Below are 19,280 nucleotides of genomic sequence, written 5' to 3'. Positions count from 1 at the left end.
ACAGTTAGACAGAGGTTGTTTAAATGACTCACATCTTATAAAGAATTAAGTGAAACAAAAGTATTAAAATGTTCAATGCAATTGAAATTCATTACATCTTTTGATTTCAAGACGAATAAAAATAATTTAAAACTTTTTTTCTTGCAAACTAAATAACATGCATCTGAGGACTATTTATAACAGAAAAAGCAAATAATGAAAATTCTTTAGAACATAAGAGATAAGCATGAACTTTGATGAGACAAATATTTCTCAAAGCTACAAAAGAATCACAATTTTCAACATTTACTACATACTATTTTAAATTTGAAATATTCTTTGATAAATTCTGAATTAGGCTCAATTTGCATATGTTGAAAGTGATACCTGTCATATGAAAGGAAAATTTTATAATAAGTATACTATACTCCGAAATAGTCTATAATAAATATACACTCTACTTAAATATTCTTTCAATTAAGTTAAATAATAAGTGAAATGTATAAATTAACTAAAAGACCTTATTTCTTAATTATTCTCACATAGAAATATTAGATTTATCATTAACTAATGTTGTACAGCAATAAATATTTATGTATTTAATATATATTTTCAAAAGCACACAGTTAGATAATAAAGAGAAAAACCATAAAAAGCCCTCTCTATAGCGATTTCAAAGAAAACTTAAAACAGCCCCTTTGACAATAATTGCTATTTTATGGAAAAGACATTTGTTGATGTGTTATAAATAAACAGAATCACAGATAAATTACGGGTATATAGGGACAATTATAAAATACAAAATTATTAAACTATGATAATAATTAACTTTTTATTACTTAAATTGTTTTCAAAGAATCAGTAATGATTAATTTTTGCTACAGTTCATTGAAAATTTATCATTTCCTGTTTTTCCATAAATAGTATAATATTTTTCATTAGTATAATTACTTACTAGCATTATTTTTATCATATAGAGTGAATGGAAAAATTGAGAAAAAAAAACATAAAAACTGGAATATTAAAAATAGACTTTATGAATTTTAGATGTCAAGCATTAAAACTTTTCAATAAGGGTAAAACAAAATATTTACTGTATTACACAGACACATAGTGCAATCAAATATTAACTTCGGATTTCATTTGAACTTAAACTAAAACTTACAAAACAAAATCAACTGAAAATAATTTTTAAAAAAAAACAATAAACAAGGGCAAATGTAAACTACAAACAAAAAATACAAACAATTTCTAAGATTCACCAACCTATTGGTGTTGAATAGTCCCCTTCTTCTTCAACTATTTCAGCATAATCATCTAATGAAATATAACATTTAAAAAAAATAAAAATTAGAATCATAGATAAGCAGTGCAATAAAATAAAATAGTATAAAATTCACATAAATGATTTCCAAAAAAATTAACAGAAAATATAAGGGTTATTAACATTTTATATCACTTTGTACACATTCAGCACTTAAAAATATATTCTCTAAAGAGATATTTTTAAATTCTGAAACAACAGAATTTCATTCTAAACACAATAATTTATAAATAAATATTTTCTTAATCAAAGAAACATTTTCTTTTACAGCACTAGTTTCAAAAACTTTTGTAGGTCAAAAAAATAAATTTTTTAATATTAAAAAAAAAAATCAAAAATTTTAATTAAGTTTCAATTTATTTCACAACAAAATATGTGCAATGAAAAATTCAGCTTAAAATAAGCTATATTCATTTTCAAAATTTTAAAAAAAATAATGAAAAACATTCACAATGCAAGTAAGTAGACGCTGATGCAGATCTCAAGGGATCTAAAGAACAATGATTGAAAAATAAATAACTTAAAAAAGTAATATTTTCAAAGAAACATTTAAAATTGTTCAAGTAACACACTAATTTGAATTTAAATCATGCATAACAAATGAGAACATTTGATGATTGATTTGATTTTCATTTTAGTCACACTTTATCATTTTAGCTTTAAAAAATATTTAAATACAACATTAAAGTTTTAATAGTAAATATTAACATTGCATTCTTGTTTTGTATGAAAGATTCAAAATATTTTTAAACCTTTCGTTATCGCTAGGACAGGGATTCAAACCAATTATAAGCAATGTGCAATTTTAAAATACAGTTCACTTCATTTAGGTGTCCTATGTGCCACTTGTTACATTTCATTTTAAAAATCATCTATAAATCTATACTTTGATTTCAGCTATTCAATTATATTTTGTAATTATATTTCCTGATTAATTATTTATTTGTGTAATATGTAAATTGAATAACAGTATTTCAAAAATATTTCAATTCAATATTAGGATATGTTAAGTGTCTTAAAGCAAATGCCCTTGATTGTAGTAATGTATGTGAGAAGTTAATTTTTTATAGTATGAAACCTTAGATGCATCAATACAATTTAAATCATTATAATTTGCCTTTATTTTTGTTCACTTAAATAATGATTTTCTCTTTAAAAGATAATCCTTAATGCTCTTTTTAAAAAATGGTTACCTCTTCAAAAAGAATTTCTTAATGTTCTTTTTCCATTCTAAAATTTGTTCATTCAATATATTAAAGAAATATGCAATATCATATTAAAAGACATATGTTCACTACTCAAGCATTCCTTTGAAAGTTTAAAGTGCCTGGTTTCTGAAAGAAATGCATGCATTATGCACACTCAAATTTTTCTAATGCTTCACCAAGTTAGCATATTTAATTACCTGCATAGAATTTTTATACAATTTTATTAATTCCATTTCCAAAATGTCAATAGCCAACAATTAAAAAAATATCACCTAATATTAATTTTTCATAATTGAGGTCTTAAAACAAACTGCAGTGTTTTGTGCAAATTCTGAAATTGAGAAAAATCATGCTTGTACTATTTCATCTGAGTTTTTTAATATCTAACTTTCAAGTACTTTTTGTCTGTTTTTTAAGGTAATGTATTATCGATTCAAAATGCCTTTTAAACAAAAAATAATATTTTCACTTTTTTTTTCAATATCTTATAAGAAACTTGCATTTTAAGGATTTTAAAATCTCAAACAATCTATTTTTAATTTGCCCTTTACTTAGCAATTCCTTATTATTATTTCCTTATAATAATTATTATTTTATAAAGCTGTAAAGTCCTTAAAAATATTAAATTGCATCAATAATTTAAATCTGTAAGTTCTGAAATTTCTTTTTCTTATTCTACAATAAATGTATAATTTCACTTAAAAAATTCGTCACATCTGTGAAGACTCTGTCCACAATGAATTTTCTATGGATGTTATTGCACATTAGAAGTTTGCTTCACTGAGGTTCTATACAAAAAGAGAACTAGTGATTATTTATAGCTCATGCTTATATGAAACTCAAAATTTTAGTAATGTCTATGAAACATTTTATAATGATTTACTACCAGCTTTTGCAGTAATTTCATTTATATGTGTTGGGTACAACCAAAGTATTAGTCATATGCAACCTAGTAGCTTGTGTGCCATAGGTTTGCCACCACTGCCCTAGGACTAATAAAATTAGCAAGGTTTAAAAAACTATTTTAAACAAAGTAAATTACTCAGAGCTACAGCATAAACTGTTTTAAAATACCTCATGAGTATTGTTCAGTTAAAAGAGGATTTTATAATTCGAATATTATGGTATTAATTTCAAAATTAGAAAACATATAGTTACCTCCAAACTTGAAGGACTTTTTGTTACGAGGACTAATAGGAGTTGGACTACTTTTAGCACTTCCTCTAAGAGAAAATATAAAGATTATGTTCGAGAAATAAGATACATGATTATGCTATCTTAAAACCCTTTTTTATAGAAATATATGCAAGTTTTGTTTCTTAACCCTTATTTACTTAAATATGTACATATTACTTATAATGCTCTTTAAATAATTTTTGTTTTATTACTCCCAAAGAGATTAGAGAGCAGCACAGTTGAATTTCAATAATAGATATATGTTTTACACCATCTTTCAAAGGAAATGAATGAATAAACAGTTATAAAAAATACAATAAGGAATTATGTAGAACTACACCACCTTTTTCAAAAATACTTACACAAATTCAACTCCTGTATATATTAATTTTCAACATATCATTTGTTATACTCTGTATAATATTTAAGAATATGAAAAAGTATGACCTGCACATAGCATATTGCAATAAAAAAAACTTTTTTAAAAAAAGTTTTATTTATTTAAAAACTAAGTGAAAAAGATTTTAAAGCATTAAACTTTAAAAAGGTATATAAAAAAACTAAAAAATGCATTAGATTTTGCTGGCATTATAATTTTTAAGGAATAACTTTATCTGCAAATATAAATAGAATATAAATAAACAATGAGCACTTATGCATATTCTACATCAAATGATTGGTACAATGTACGGTTGATTCCATTCTGTAGAGTGTGTAATATGTAATACACTAAATCATAAAGGAATCTTTCTAAAATGTCCTTCAAGTAAAATTATGAAATAGGAACATTAAAATATTATTTCTACATCTTTTTTTAAACAATAATAAAAAGAAAGCTCTGCCAGAAAGAGAACTGATTTTTATGATCAAATTAAAAATATAAACTTCTTCATGCAAATAAATAGTTTAATAACTGCCACATTTTTAATATTTAAGGTCAGGGAATTCATTATTTAAAGAACGTTATAAAAACAAATTTTGATAATATCACCTGCTTTAAATGTAAAAAATTAAAAAAAAAAAATTAAAAAAAAAGAGACAAGCTAAAAATAAGTTAAAAACATATATTTTATATTCCCTTCATTTATTTCAAACAAATGAAGAAAAAATCTATATATACATATAAATAGAGTGTTGTTTAAGATAAGTATTTCATTTTTGTTAAAATATAGAAAAGGGATAAAAAAATTGTACAAAGTTTAGGAATCACAGGAGTATAAAATGTTACAATATCTTAACTTAGCAAAACTGCCCAGAGTAATGGCCTCTTAGGCAAATGTTTAGTGTTTAAACGATATTAAATAGGTTTAAAATCTAGAATAACATTTATATACTTGATTGTATGGAATAACTTAAGTTTTGCTTAGCCTTTACTTATACAAATTACCTCCTTTTTTACATACCTCATTTTTGAAATCTTGTGACCTGAAAGAAATAATAAAACATATTAATAAACAAATTAATAAAGATATGAAGAATATCATAGTATAGATATAAATTTTCACTACATGCTCATAATTTTTAGGTATTTATTAATTATTTACAAAAAAGAATGAGTCAATTTTCAAGCTATAATATACATTTTAAATTAATTCTAAAACACTATTCAAAGTAGTATTCAACATACTTAAAAACGTATAAAGAATATTGAAGTAATTCAGTGCATGTTTAGCAATAAAGACACAGGCTACTCTTAAAAAAACTATTATATACCTCTATGACTCCAAAATGAAACTTTGGTTCCATGTACTAGTTGACAATGGCCATCGATTAAACTAGCAATATTTTCAAGAACTGATGCAGATGAGCATGATATGCTTAGCATCTGTGAAAAGAAAAGTCAATTTTCAAAAAACTATATTTAATTTACATGGTTAAAGTAAAACAATATTTTTTTTATAAATCATGTCACTTTCAGTCATATTATATTATTAAAAAAGCATTATTGCAAAACCATTTTTTAAAAAAATCATATCATTGAAGATAAGTTATAAATCAACAATTGTATGAGAATTAAAGGTGCAATAGGTAAAATTGAGTTTTAAACACAAATGCACTATTAGTGTTTATTTTAAGATAAAAAAAACAAAGAAATTACAATGTATCAACAAATTAGAATGTAGCAAAAACATTTTTGGTGCTCCTCACACTATTATATTGATATACTTTTCCTTAGCTATATTAATACAATATTAGAAAGCACTTTCTTTTATTTAATTGTGTGAGTTGATGACAAGATTATATCTTTTCTATATTTTGTTTTCTGGATTTTTTTTTGTTTTTTTTTTAATATTTTTTAAAAAAATTTCTAATATTTTCTTTTTATATANTTTGTTTTATATATTACTCATTAAGAGATTTTTAAAATTTAGTAGTAATTTAATTTTAAAAATAGAAATTTGCAGGCAATTTATAACAGTCTATAGCTTTATAATTACTTTGATATAAACAAAAATGTTTCACAGATTACTTCACTACAAAATTTCAGCTCCAGAAGGAAGTGATGGTTTTGGTACTTTACTTGTCAGAAGAGAACTGACAAATATTCATCAACACTTATTAATTTCTAACAAAATAAAATAAAAAAATAAACACAATATAATTCCATAAAAGGAATTTTAAAAAATGGTTAACAAAAGTAAGTAATAAAAAATTTAAAGCATTAACTGAATTGCCTAAAAAAATCTTTACATGCAACCTAATAATGAACATTTTTTGAGAAATCATCACTAATTTTTGCAAATGAACTTATACAGATGACCTAAAGGTTCAATAGCATTGATAAATTAGTTTCAAAATATAAACAAATTTTTTTTTTTAATTATAGAAACATTTGAACTGAATAAATTAAGAAAGAGAAATAGAAAGAAAGAAATGCATACCTCAGAAGCTCCATCTATTTTCAAATGCAGGACATGCTTATTTCCACTATTCACATCAGATGATATTAAAGTAGAAATTTTTTGCACCTTTTGGAAACTAGCCATGTGTGTGGGCTGTAATTAATAATTATGATAAATACAAAAATATTGCTCAAATAAAAAACTGTGAATACAACTAGCACAATAAATATTTTATATGTATAATTATATAACATCAAATTTAAAAATATAGAAGTATCTAGAGCTCAAATATTTTTTATACAGTTTTTTTCCCTTTATTGCCATAAGTAAGAAACGATTTAAAAGTTTTATCAATTCTCAAAAATATTTCTCTCACTTGTATAAATTATTAAATTAACAACATTCAGTTAACAAATTTTCTTATATTTTAAAACTGTGATTTCTATTTTTATTTTTGTTTCCCTTTGATTTGTTATTCAAACGCTTCTTAAAATATTTACTGAGCATTTGAAAATTTCTTACTTATAAATTTCTTTTAATTACAATATTTTTCCTTATACTAATTTATGAGTAAGACATTTTCTATGACATTTTTATAACTTACATATTTATATAACTTTTCATAATTTATATATATATATAACTGAAATATTCCCTAATAATATTCAGAATATTTCAAATCTTATGTATGCAACTTATATACATCTATATGCATTTTCTAAATTTATATAGTTTATAATAAAGATTTCATTAGTTACATGTTTTTGTAAGAAATTGTGTGCATACATTGCTTAAGGAAAGTAAACTTTAGAAAAACTTTGATGCTTAACTAAAAGTAATTAAACTCTAACCGTTTCAACAGTCAATAGAAGCAATTAAGTGTGCACAAAAAACTAAGCAGAAAAAAAAATTTAGACAATCATAAGCACGGAATAGCTTTTACAGTTTCGCTTTTACTTCAGATTAAAACTATCTGTAAAAAAAAATTCCAACTCAGACATTTTTGACTTAAAAACAATGAATGCATAAATGTAACCTAATTTTTAAATTCAAGTTTTTAATTGCTAATAAACACACTTAGGATTATAAATTTTTATGTAACAATTTTTTACAAGAGATGTTACTTTAACACTAACAATATAAAAAAAACTTACTGACGCATTTGGATCTGTTAGAAAACTTATTCCTACTTCAGCACCAATCACTAATTCTACAGGAACACTCCAACCTGTCTATATTACAAGAATTATCAAATTAAATTTTATAATTATGTTTGATTTTTTAAGTAATTTTCAAAAATTACAAAAAAAAGAGTTTCATACATAAAAATTTTAAATCGATGACATGTAAATTATCAATCTTGAATCAGTTGGGAGTAGGGCATGATTGCCTTCCTACCCAGATAGGAAGTTCAACTTCATGTTTGATTCAATGGAAGAATTGCTTGGCAGGGAAATTTTTATAGAAATTTAGAAATAGTTAAAAGGTGATAAATGTTGTTTGTGTTTTCAAAAGAGATACAGCATTATCTTGAAATAAGGGAATAAGGAACCTATTAATAAGGATATCTAATAAGGAACCAGATGTTTGTTCTATAAATAGGTGCCCTTCATCCAAAAATATGTAAAAATGGGAAATTCAGGTTCACACATACAACTTTTTTGATCCTTGTTGCGTTTATTCTAATTTTTTCCCACAGATATTCTTAAAAGTAATGCGATTCCTCAACTTAAATTTGTCTAACAAATCATTTGATGCTTTGATGTCCAGTAGTTTCATACTTTTTTAAACTTCTCTTAGCTTTTCTTATAATAATACCAGAAATTAATTTTTCTCTTACAAGAATTTTTCTTACTGAACAAAACAAATTGAACACTTCTGTATAAATTTCACATGCTTTAGTTTTTTTTCCCTTTTTTTAACTTTATAGTTTTATAATGCTTACAGGGATTAGTATTACTAAGCTTTTGCTTATTCCAAATCTTTGTCTTAAATCTTGCAAAATAAGCTTTTCCATTTCTGCTACAAAAATTAGATCAACTTTTTCTTTTAACGATAATCTTTTTTTCCTTAAAGACATGACAAATAATGTGGAAAAATAACACACAAGTACAAACTGCTTTTCTCCACACAACTTCACAGACCTCGCAAAAGCAAAAAAAATTATTATTTCGTTCAAAAATCCAATTACTGTAACAGAATAAAAAACATAATTAATAATTTTACCTCTTCTTAACTGCGAGGCTTATTTAAATAAGTAATGAATGCTTAAGATCAGGATTTGAGAAAACATTTTTCTAGCATTCACATGCTTAATAAAAATAGTTATACAACAATATTGATTCATAGAATTATTTTCCTTGAAAGCGAAAGCTAAAATTATATATTAATAAATATGTTCAACAAGAAAAAATTAGCCACAAAAGCAACATCAGATAGAAAGCATGATGCAAACATCTCTTTAAATACATCTAAAAATAAAACAATATATTTTTCAATAAAAACAGTTAACTGAATACAATATGTAAGTTATAATTTTTACAGTTACTCCTTAAATATATATTCCTTACACAACGACAAAATGTTTATTGTCATGCCAAAACAGGAATAACATATATCATTCAATAATTAAATTTATATATAATCCTACTCTCAAAAATATCTGTTAAATCTTTTTTTCAGTTTAGTCACATTTTAGCAGAAATTAAATTCTAATTGTCTTTATTTAACTGCTAAAAATAGTAATATTGAAATTCAAAAACAGCTTAAGATTTCAATTCAAAGACAGCTTAAGATTATGCTCTATTTAATAAAATAATCATTAATTTTTTGGCCCTAATGTTTTACATATTTTTAAAGATTGCATTAAAGGAAAATTATAACCTTGACAATAATCAGTAGCTATTACTATCAAATTCACAGATTCTTTAACCATTTCTACAAAGTGTTTCATAGTTTTTACTTACCACTACACAATATTTGAGTTTATTAATATGTAAGTGCACTATGAGCTAATGCCTTTAATTTGAAACAATCGCAGCTAAAAAAATTTGCTACTTTGTTTTCATTTAATAAAATATTGATTATCAATTGAAGGAGAATTATAACCTTGACAATAATCAGCAGCTACTACTATTCAATTCACAGTAACCATTTTTACAAAGTATTTCATAGTTATTATTTGCCACTACACAATATTTGAGTTTATTAATATGTAAGTGCACTATGAGCTAAAACATTTAATTTGAAACAATCACAGCTAAAAATATTCGGTACCTTGTTTTTATTTAATAAAATATTGATTATTAATTTTACAGCTCCAACGCAATGCGCATATTTAAAGATTGTATTAAAGGAAAATTATAATCCTGACAATAATCAATAGCTATAATAAGTTAAATCATGTATTCTTTATTCCTTTTTGATTAAGTGTTTTATAGTTTCTATTTACCACTACACATAACTTGATAACAAGATGTGCACAGTGAGCTATTATCCTTTGAGTTGTACTTTAACTTCTGTCTCTATAAATTTGTATTTTAAAACTTGCTACTGATTAGAAAAGCTACCATAGTTTCTTTATTTTTTTTCAAAAAAGAATAAACATTTATCTTATTATGTCTAAAGCTTAATGATATAGCTCTTTTGTTTTAATTAGAAACATGAACTATATCTGTCTCTAATTTCCTGATCATACACTTAAAACTTCGAACTATATACCTTAGATCAAAATTTTAGCAGCATATTATAAACGTGAATATATTCAATTATAAGAATAAAATTTTAGAAATATACCCCTAAAGCACACTTGAAACTTTCTCTATCATATTTAATAACTTGATGAACCATTTCCAGGAATAAAAACATGCAGTCTACTTCTGACAAAGATGCAAATCTTTTAAATTGAGTTTGTATCAGTTTACGAAGAGCTTTGGGCTGCAAATAGAAACAAAAAAAGTTTTCAAAATCAGCGTATAAAACAACTTCTATAAAAAAATATACATAGAGCTAAAAAAGAAAAAGGACAATGTTAAAATCTACAAATAAACACATTTCAATACAGTAGAGCTCCGATTATCCGAACTCTTATTATCCGAGCGTCCAATTATCCGAATTATGTCCGAATTAACTTCTTTTTTTTTAAGTTTAGAATACTTTTTAACTTATCAACAATTTTTCTAAATTTAGAGGAATAGATAATATCCACTACATCTGAAGACCATATTTAATTTACAACCTTTTTCAGCAGTTTTCTTATAGTAGCCATACATACATGTATTGTTATACAGTTAAACCTACATACCCCTTTGGCCCTCTTCAACTGAAAATTATCATCAAAGAATGCGAGCTTCATTTTGACAATCTACAATTGTTGGAAAGCAGAATGTGTTTATGAATAGATAAGTACCAAAATTCTACAATTGGGGGATGGGTAGTTGTCATTCATGGTTAATGATTAGTGATTACAGTGCTTGGAATCTTAAATCTTGGAATAAAATTCTTATCAGAAAAACAAACGAAACTGCAGTTTGCGAATCGGTAGATCTTTCGGGTGAAAATATGCCATGTTATACAGCAGAAGAAATAGAAGACTGGTGTTGAGACACTGAAAACGACTCAGGATTTAAAATTTTAAATGATCATGAAATTGTTTCTGAAATTTTGAACGAAAATCGGAATTCCTCAGATTAAGAGGAAGAAGTAAGAGATCAAGTTCAAGATCGTGGACCTTCTCATAAGAAGCATGCAATTCATTAGATATTGCAATGAATTGCCTAGAACGTCAAAATGATGTTGATCCAATTCAGTTGATTTATTTAAAAAGAATAAGGGATATGGCTGCACAAAAAAGAGCATGTTCTTTGAAACAAAAGTCTTTGCTGGATATCTTTTGCAATGGAAAATAAAGAAAAATGTGGTAAAATCAGTAATTGACAAAAAAAATTATAAAAAAGCCGAAATATGATAAAAATGATTCAAATTGAAAAAAAAAGTTTAAAAAAATATATTTAAAAATTGAAAAAAAAAAGTCTTAAACTCGCCAGAGCTATTTTAGATAGTACTGCCAGTCCTAAGCCTAGAAAAAGTGTGAAGGGAAGTTGGTGCATAAATAATAATCATTTAAACTAGGTTTTAAACAACTTTCCAATTATTCGAACATTTCATTATCCGAACCACGTTTGGTCCTGAACAGTTCGGATAATCGGCGCTTTACTGTAATTGAAAATTGCATAAAAATTTCGATGGTACATTGGAGCATCATCTTCAAAGCAGAATACAGAAAAATGGCAATGAAAAACATTATAAAGGAGAAAGTTAAAGCAAAATTTAAAATTGAATCAACCAATAAGAAAATGGAAGTCAAAAGACATAAACTACTTCAGTAGAATAATAATGATACATTGAAGGGGTAAAACAAGAGTTAAGAATCAAAATTTTAAAAGTAATGGTGTTTAATATCTGGAATTAAAACAAGAAAAGTTTCCATGTTCATATCTTCAGGAAAATTTTATCACAGAAGGTTCATTTGCTAAAGATGTATTGTTCTTTTTAATAATAAAATAATTTTCCCAAAAATTTAAATCTACCAAAGACATTTTTGAATAACAATAGCCAAATCAAATTGGAATTTATGATTTACTGATCAAGAGTGTTGCACATTAGATATATCATGAACTCCTAAGTTTTTGATATAATTAATTAATATTTTCATTTTATCTGAATTTCACATCTGAGAATCATATTTAATTTGCCCAATATAGAGCAGACCACATTGGCAAGAAATTTTGTAAATTTCTCAAATAACTTAAGATTACAGAAATTGAGTATAATGTTCGGTAAAAAAAATACTCTAAAGTTAAAATTTTTTAGAATTTAAGCTACTTGTAGTGTGATTTTAGAAGAGGAAAAGGGATACATTAGAACACGAGGGAAGAGGCAAGAAGGAGAGAAGAAGAAAAAAACATTAATGAAGCCAAAAAGAGACAATTTTTCAACCAGAATTGAATGTGGAGTTAATTAGAGCAAGAGCTGGTATCAGCTGTTCAGTTTCTAATCTAAACAGCATTAGAGACTCAAGTAGTCTTGGAATGTGTTTAGCTAAAGAAAAATCTCTCCAACAGACAGACCTAATTTAATAAGAAATTACTCGCAGGATACTCAAAGTGTCTAAATACTTTTTAAGGCTATGTTTGATACACAAGAGAAATGTTATCATTTGTACTTTTGAAACATACAAGTTACAAAACTATTTTACATACATATTTTTGGCAAGACTAGTTTCATTAAATATATAGACTATTATTCGGAACTTGAAAGATCGTGCACTTAAAAACTTATTTAGCTTTAACAACATAAGGTTCGTTTTTATTAAGAGAAAACAATAACCCTTTACATTAAGATTTTTATTAGCAAAGGTAACTTTTTGGTTCTCATTAAAAAAGATTATTTTAAATACTGCAAATGAAAATATCTCCCAATTTCAAATAATTTAAATGTAATCTTTTAATCCTAATTGTAGAAGCTTAACAAAATTTTTAAAGAAGAATGTAAAAGCATTTAAACAATTTAATAACTAAATAAATATTTTAAAAGTTTAAAATAAAGAAAGTAATCAATAAATCTCCAAAACTACAAGCACAAATAGGTATTGCAAGGTAATAGTAAAACAGAATTATTCTACTGATTTTGATCAACAGTCCTCTTTTGAATAAACTAAAAAGGAATTAAACAAGACAGAGTATAAAATTAAAAAAAAGTATAGAACAAAAGCTAATAAAGATTAAGAAAATTTGTCACAAACTACATATTTCTTTATGGTACTTAATAACTTATAATGTTTCAAAAGTTTCACATAACATAAAATAAAATATTAGTTTCAAGCGAAGAAAATAAAATATGTGATTTACATAAAATTTAAAAAATAGTTAACAATTTTATATTTTCAAAAATACTTTTCAGCTTTACATTTAAAATTCATAACAATCTACCTTATTATTAGAAATCACAGATGAGGGTAGGAACTTGTGTAGCCCAAGGTCTTTTTCTAGGAACTCGAAATTTGATTTTTTATCTAATGCTACATGAGTCATATCTTTGAAGAACCTCCTGTTGAGCAAAAAGAAAAATACCTCTCTAAATTCAAATTAAACTATATTAATACAATCTGAATAAAATTTAAATATATAAATTGGCAAAACAGTAGGTGCCATCAAGAAAAAATACTCAAGCAATGCATATTTTTCTTCCGGATTATATTCCTATTAAATTTTTTCAAACAAATGTTTTTGCATTCAAGTCATTTTTTTTCTCTACGCTTTATATGCTACTAATATTCTACTAAAATATTTCAATCTGAAACAGTAGCTGATCACCATAAATTTTGAATTTTTCTCAGCTATTCTATTTAAATGAGCTATAAAACGGAAAAAAAATTGCATATAGAATACAGGTTTAACTAAGCTTAAGAGGAAGACATCTACTATATTTCGCTTTTTTCAAAAAAGAACTAATCTTAATGTATAGTTTTCAGAATTTAATAAATTAATTTGATGTGATTATTTGAATTTGAAAAAAATAGAGTGAAAACTTTTGCTATAAACATGCACCTCTTTCTTAGCAACATGTCCTTATTGTTAATGATGTAATGTTGGTAGATGAAAAGAGCTGCCCAGATGGTAGAAGATCGTTGAAATAATCTGAATGGTTTATCGAGAGGGTCTATTTATTAAACTAAACATTTTAATATGTTCATGTGGTTTTTCATTTGGATAATTGGTTTATATGATTACTTAGCTTTGTCACTAAGATTTTTTTCCTGCTTGTCCACGGCCTTAGAAAGTTAATTTTAATTAATTTGATAGCCCAGTTTACAAAAATTTTAATTCTAGCTAAAAATTAAAAAAAGTTTTTTATTCAAAACAAAAATGCATAGAGCAAGATATTTTTGACTTCATCAAATATAACAAATGCACCAAAACTTATTTACCACTTTTAGAGAAATTCTTACCAGAATTTCACATTTATTCTCTAAAAAATAGAAAAGTACTTCTATCAATATTAGACAACTTGTCTCAAAATATAAGTTTCACTTATATTTTGAGTTTAATTTCATTTAATTTTGACTTTAATTTCATTTAATAATTTTGTCAGAACAAACATGAGTTTTTCTTGAAAGTGGCGGAAAATTACTGAAGTGAAATTATTTTTTTAACAATTTTTCATAAAGAATTATTAAATCCATACTATTTCTTTAAAAACATAATTAGGCTTGTGGCGCCATCTATGTTTACTAATGTTAATCATTGTTAGAGTTAAAGCAGCAAATAAAAATATCTATTTATTATTTCTATACAGAAAGAGAAAAATAAATAAAACAAACATTTTTAAATTTAGTGTTTACAAATTTAAAAACTTTTAAAGGATATATATGTTTATATAATAATAATTCAGATTTCTTTGAAATTTAAAGCATAATTTTACACATAAAAAATAATAGTATATGTGTAACAGTATAATTTATTTTACAATAATTCAAGTACAAGTACAATAAAGAATAACAAAATATTTAATTTATCACATTGTTTTATATTTTTCTAAGAAAATCAAAGTGAAAAAAAAATGCAGAGAACGAAAAAGATTGTAAGATTTGACAGAACAGGGTGTGTGGTTTTTTATACAGCATAATTCCTAGTAAATTCTATATTCCCATTTTCCTAGTAAACAATCTTAATCAGATCTGTTTTTCTGTACATCCTATTATGAAAAAATGGTCTTAAAACATTGATTTACTTAGCTCACACATCACTCAACCATAGCCAAGCACCTAGCCCCATTTTAGGACTCCAACTTTTAATAATGATAGGAATGCCACGTAATTTTGAACCTGGTTAGACAACAGGGACAGCACCAGAGCTGGTGCCCCTTTCTCAAAATTTCCACGTCACAGCCAATGAGAGGAATTTCAGCCACAATAAATTTAACATCCACTGTCTATATACACCCCAGGGTTTTTTGTTGGCTGTCAGGATCGAACTCACTAACCCTAGCTCTCCAACTAGCAGTGAGAGTAACGCTTTAACAGACTGCATCACTGGAGTGCTCATTCACTTAGCTTTGCAATGTTTCTCTTCAATTCTTCATAGTTTATATAAGATACTTTAAGTATATGTTTACAAAATTCTAATCTGCATAATATGTGACTATTAATTTAATGATCAATTCGATGCCATTCCTCTGTAGCAGCTTGAAACCTGCCCAACAGAATATCATGGAGCCTTAACCTCTATAACCTCCTCACCTAAAATGAGCTGTTGCAAAAATGTTTTCTACAGCATTATATACTAATCTGAGCGTGCCATAATGGTATTGTGGTTAAGACACTGAACTATCACTGTAAATTACTGGACACTAGAGGCAGTTTAAAAAACGACTCAGCTTCAAATCTATAGGTACTAGCTTGTCTGGAAAGTAAAAGTAGTCTATATCAGTTGAAAAAGAAAGAAAGATTAGTGAAACAGTAAATAAAGATTTTCAGCCCTATTTCTTTCAAAGCTGATGTATAATTTTTTAAATTAAAATATTCATTTAAAACAAACCTTATTTCAATACAGCATAAATGTATAGCCAACTCTTGATCAATACTCCCACTCAGTTGCAAATAGTCATTTTTAATCTAAAAATTAAGAAATAGAAAAACAGCAGTTAATAATAAATTAATCAATGTGAACATTAACAGTATGTCATTCATATATCAAGAGCATACCATTCTATAAAACAAACTTATCCAAAAAGAGGAATTATATTACATTTATAATGTACCTATAGTTGCTTCCAATAAACATCTTGAACTGTTATATCTAAAAATTAGTTTATAAAATAAATTTTTATTAAGTTTTCAGAAACTTGAACCTTTAAATTATCTAGCAAGCAAAAAACCAGAAATTCTCCTTTATGAGAGGTATGCCACTTTATTGCATCAAAATATATTTTTCACTAATGATTTAATTGAATTCTTGCAATATATTGAAAACTTAATTGCACATGAAATAAAAATATCAAAAGCATACCTGCCAATCTCAGAAAGTAGGAATTAAGAAGATTGAAGTTCAAAAATTGTAAGATTTAAATCAGAAAAAAGGAAGATTTTATGCGCAACAAAAAATTTCTTACTTTAAATACCTTAAATCCTTTAACCCTTTCATTTACAATTTTCAACAAAATATGGAACAGAAATTCCTTTCATCGAATTTAAATTTTATTGAATGAAAAATTAAACTGTGAAATTAGGTTCTTCCTTTTAACTACATTTAGCAGCAGTGTTTAATTAATGTAATAAGCTTCAAAAAATAATATTTAAACACATTTCTGTTAATAAAACAAAAGCAAGAACTAAAATATAAAAAATGAAATGCAAAAGGAGGAGTTGTAACAAAAGAAATTCAAAAAGCTGCACATATTATAAAATATCTAACTTAATACTTAATTTGTTTTTAACCCATTTTAGGTCAAGGATAGAAATTTTATAAAATGTGGTATTATTTTCACTGAAGTATGCTTAAATTACATTCATTAAAACAAAAAATAGGTTTCCTGCATGAAAAATAATATTTTATTTAAGAAATAAAATGGTGCATACACGCACCATTGGCCAGATCAATGAACAATTCGTTAAGTTTAACGCTTATATTTTTAATGGAAACATTCTAAACATTTTTAATGTAAATGAAATTTGCATTTGATGCATAAATTAATCGTGAGGTTTTTGCACACTTTACATCGCCTGTTGGCTTTTTTTCCCTGCCCATTTGTTGTATGTCCGACTCTATCAGTCTGTACTGCGGATGCCAGGCAACCATTGTTTGAATGGGTAACTTGTAATGAACTTTCACCAGATTTACTGTTCTCGGATTCAGATTTTAATTAGGCAATAGCTATATAATATCTGAAGTATATAAGTGATATTTTTGAGCCAGTTGAAATTCTATGTAGCTTCCAGAAACTTACTATAACACTATCAACGAAGTTTGTAAATAATGGCCACCACCATTTCTTATCTTGAATCTTGATGCGGCATTTAGCTATGGCATTGTCATGTAGGTCTACACTTCCCATATGCTTACTCTAATCCGAAATAACGTTGAGCTGTGAAATCACAACTTCTTTTCTTGAGCAGCGATGGCTCAAGGGAAAGAGCATTAGCTTTCCAATGAGGCGAACCGTGTTCGAATCCCGATGATGGTTGGTTGATACGAATCCTCATCCAGCTGGCACTGACCACAGTGCTGACGAAATATCCTCAGTGGTAGATGGATCATGGGTTAGAGTCTTTTTGCAGTCAGGCTAGCCGTGGGAGGTTCTTGTGGTTTTCTCCATGTAACGCAAATGCAGGTTAGTTCCATCAAAAAGTCCTCCAAGGAGGAAGATTTCTCCCAATATTTGATCCAGGAAATCCCTTGTCTTCTGGGTTGGGTTCAAAATTACAAGGCTACGGAGTTGCCCAAGGAGTCCTAGACCCGCAAAATTAGGTCGGCTATTCAACAATGGTTATAAGAAAAAGCTTCCTTTTTTTCCTTGCAACTGTACCGTTTGGCACTTACAAGGGGCAAAATGATACCGTTATTAGTAACAATTGTTACCACAGCATTGTGGTTCCATTAAATTGCAAGGGTTTCTGTATCCTTGCTGAATGCAATATCATAGGAACCACGAAGTTTTCTTTTTTTTCTTCATAATTGTGTAGTCATCCAATATACAACCACCCATAAGATTTTCAAGAGCTGTGCCAGATGCAAAGAAACCCTTTCCTTTCAAAATTTCAAATAAACTATTGGAAGAGAAAAAGTTATCAAAACTTAAATTTCACTATCTCAGGTATTGAAACAACGCTAAGTAACTTCAGAACAACGCTTGTTCCTTATGGCATATTTTGTCGAACACTGTTAACCTCAGCACAATAAAACTCTGATAAAAATAAAAACTTAACAATAAAACTCTGAATATACAATAAAACCAATAAAACTCTGAATATACAATAAATCTTCAATAAAACTCTGAAACCTTGCATAAAATGTGGGTTTTCGAATTTCGTCTATTTCTCATTGATTCGGTCAATGGTGCGTTAATGCACCATTAAAGTTGAATGAAATTTTTTTAATTTTTTTGTCACATTTGTTTTATTTTAATTTTTTTTCAGAACTTACTACTTTAACCAATTATAAAAACATATAATAAATCTGAGGTGGAATAATTAAACAGTTTTAAAAAAAATGGGCTTTTTCTGTAACCGTTTGAAGTTCAAAAATTTGTGTGCTTTGAAAATTTCTCAATGGAAATTATTTACTCCTATTGAATTACTAATATTTTATAGATGTCTATAAAACCATTTAAAACAACACAGAAAAATAAAATTATTGAAAAATATTCGCCATGATGTTAATAAAAAATTATTTATTAAAATGGTGCGTTTACGCACCATTGGCCAAAAATGGATTAATAGCAATAGAAAAAAATAAATAAAAATAAAATGAACGTGTGTAGGATTAATGCTATATGACAAAGATTAAATAAAAAATATTTTAACCACTGTTCTGAAAAGAAAAGTTAATAATACTTGGTAGATTTTTAAAAAAAAAACATGGAATTCAAAATGCAAATATTAAATTTTAAAAAAAAAACAGTTAAAGAATACAGACGTCTTTCAAATTCTGGAATATGCAACAAGAATTGGGCCTAGCTTTTTTTTTAGTTCAG

General features: G+C 26.2%; 1 protein-coding gene across 1 annotated transcript in view; it reads right to left on the bottom strand.

Annotated features, from left to right (window-relative positions):
- The window catches only part of LOC107440704 (focal adhesion kinase 1), a 95,690-nt gene that overhangs the window by 16,575 nt on the left and 59,835 nt on the right, over window positions 1-19,280 (bottom strand). The window contains exons 6-14 of the mRNA XM_043047568.2: window positions 16,127-16,203; window positions 13,520-13,637; window positions 10,326-10,466; window positions 7,685-7,762; window positions 6,570-6,683; window positions 5,401-5,512; window positions 5,091-5,112; window positions 3,670-3,734; window positions 1,246-1,296 (exon numbers count right to left, since the gene is read on the bottom strand). Coding sequence (XP_042903502.1) covers window positions 1,246-1,296; window positions 3,670-3,734; window positions 5,091-5,112; window positions 5,401-5,512; window positions 6,570-6,683; window positions 7,685-7,762; window positions 10,326-10,466; window positions 13,520-13,637; window positions 16,127-16,203 — 778 coding nt within the window. The remainder of the gene's footprint in view (window positions 1-1,245; window positions 1,297-3,669; window positions 3,735-5,090; window positions 5,113-5,400; window positions 5,513-6,569; window positions 6,684-7,684; window positions 7,763-10,325; window positions 10,467-13,519; window positions 13,638-16,126; window positions 16,204-19,280) is intronic.

Source organism: Parasteatoda tepidariorum, chromosome X2 (assembly GCF_043381705.1).
Source record: "Parasteatoda tepidariorum isolate YZ-2023 chromosome X2, CAS_Ptep_4.0, whole genome shotgun sequence".
Taxonomy (NCBI): Eukaryota; Metazoa; Arthropoda; class Arachnida; order Araneae; family Theridiidae; genus Parasteatoda; species Parasteatoda tepidariorum.
The sequence above is the reverse complement of the archived record's forward strand: the minus strand, read 5'-3'. Positions and strand labels throughout refer to the sequence as shown.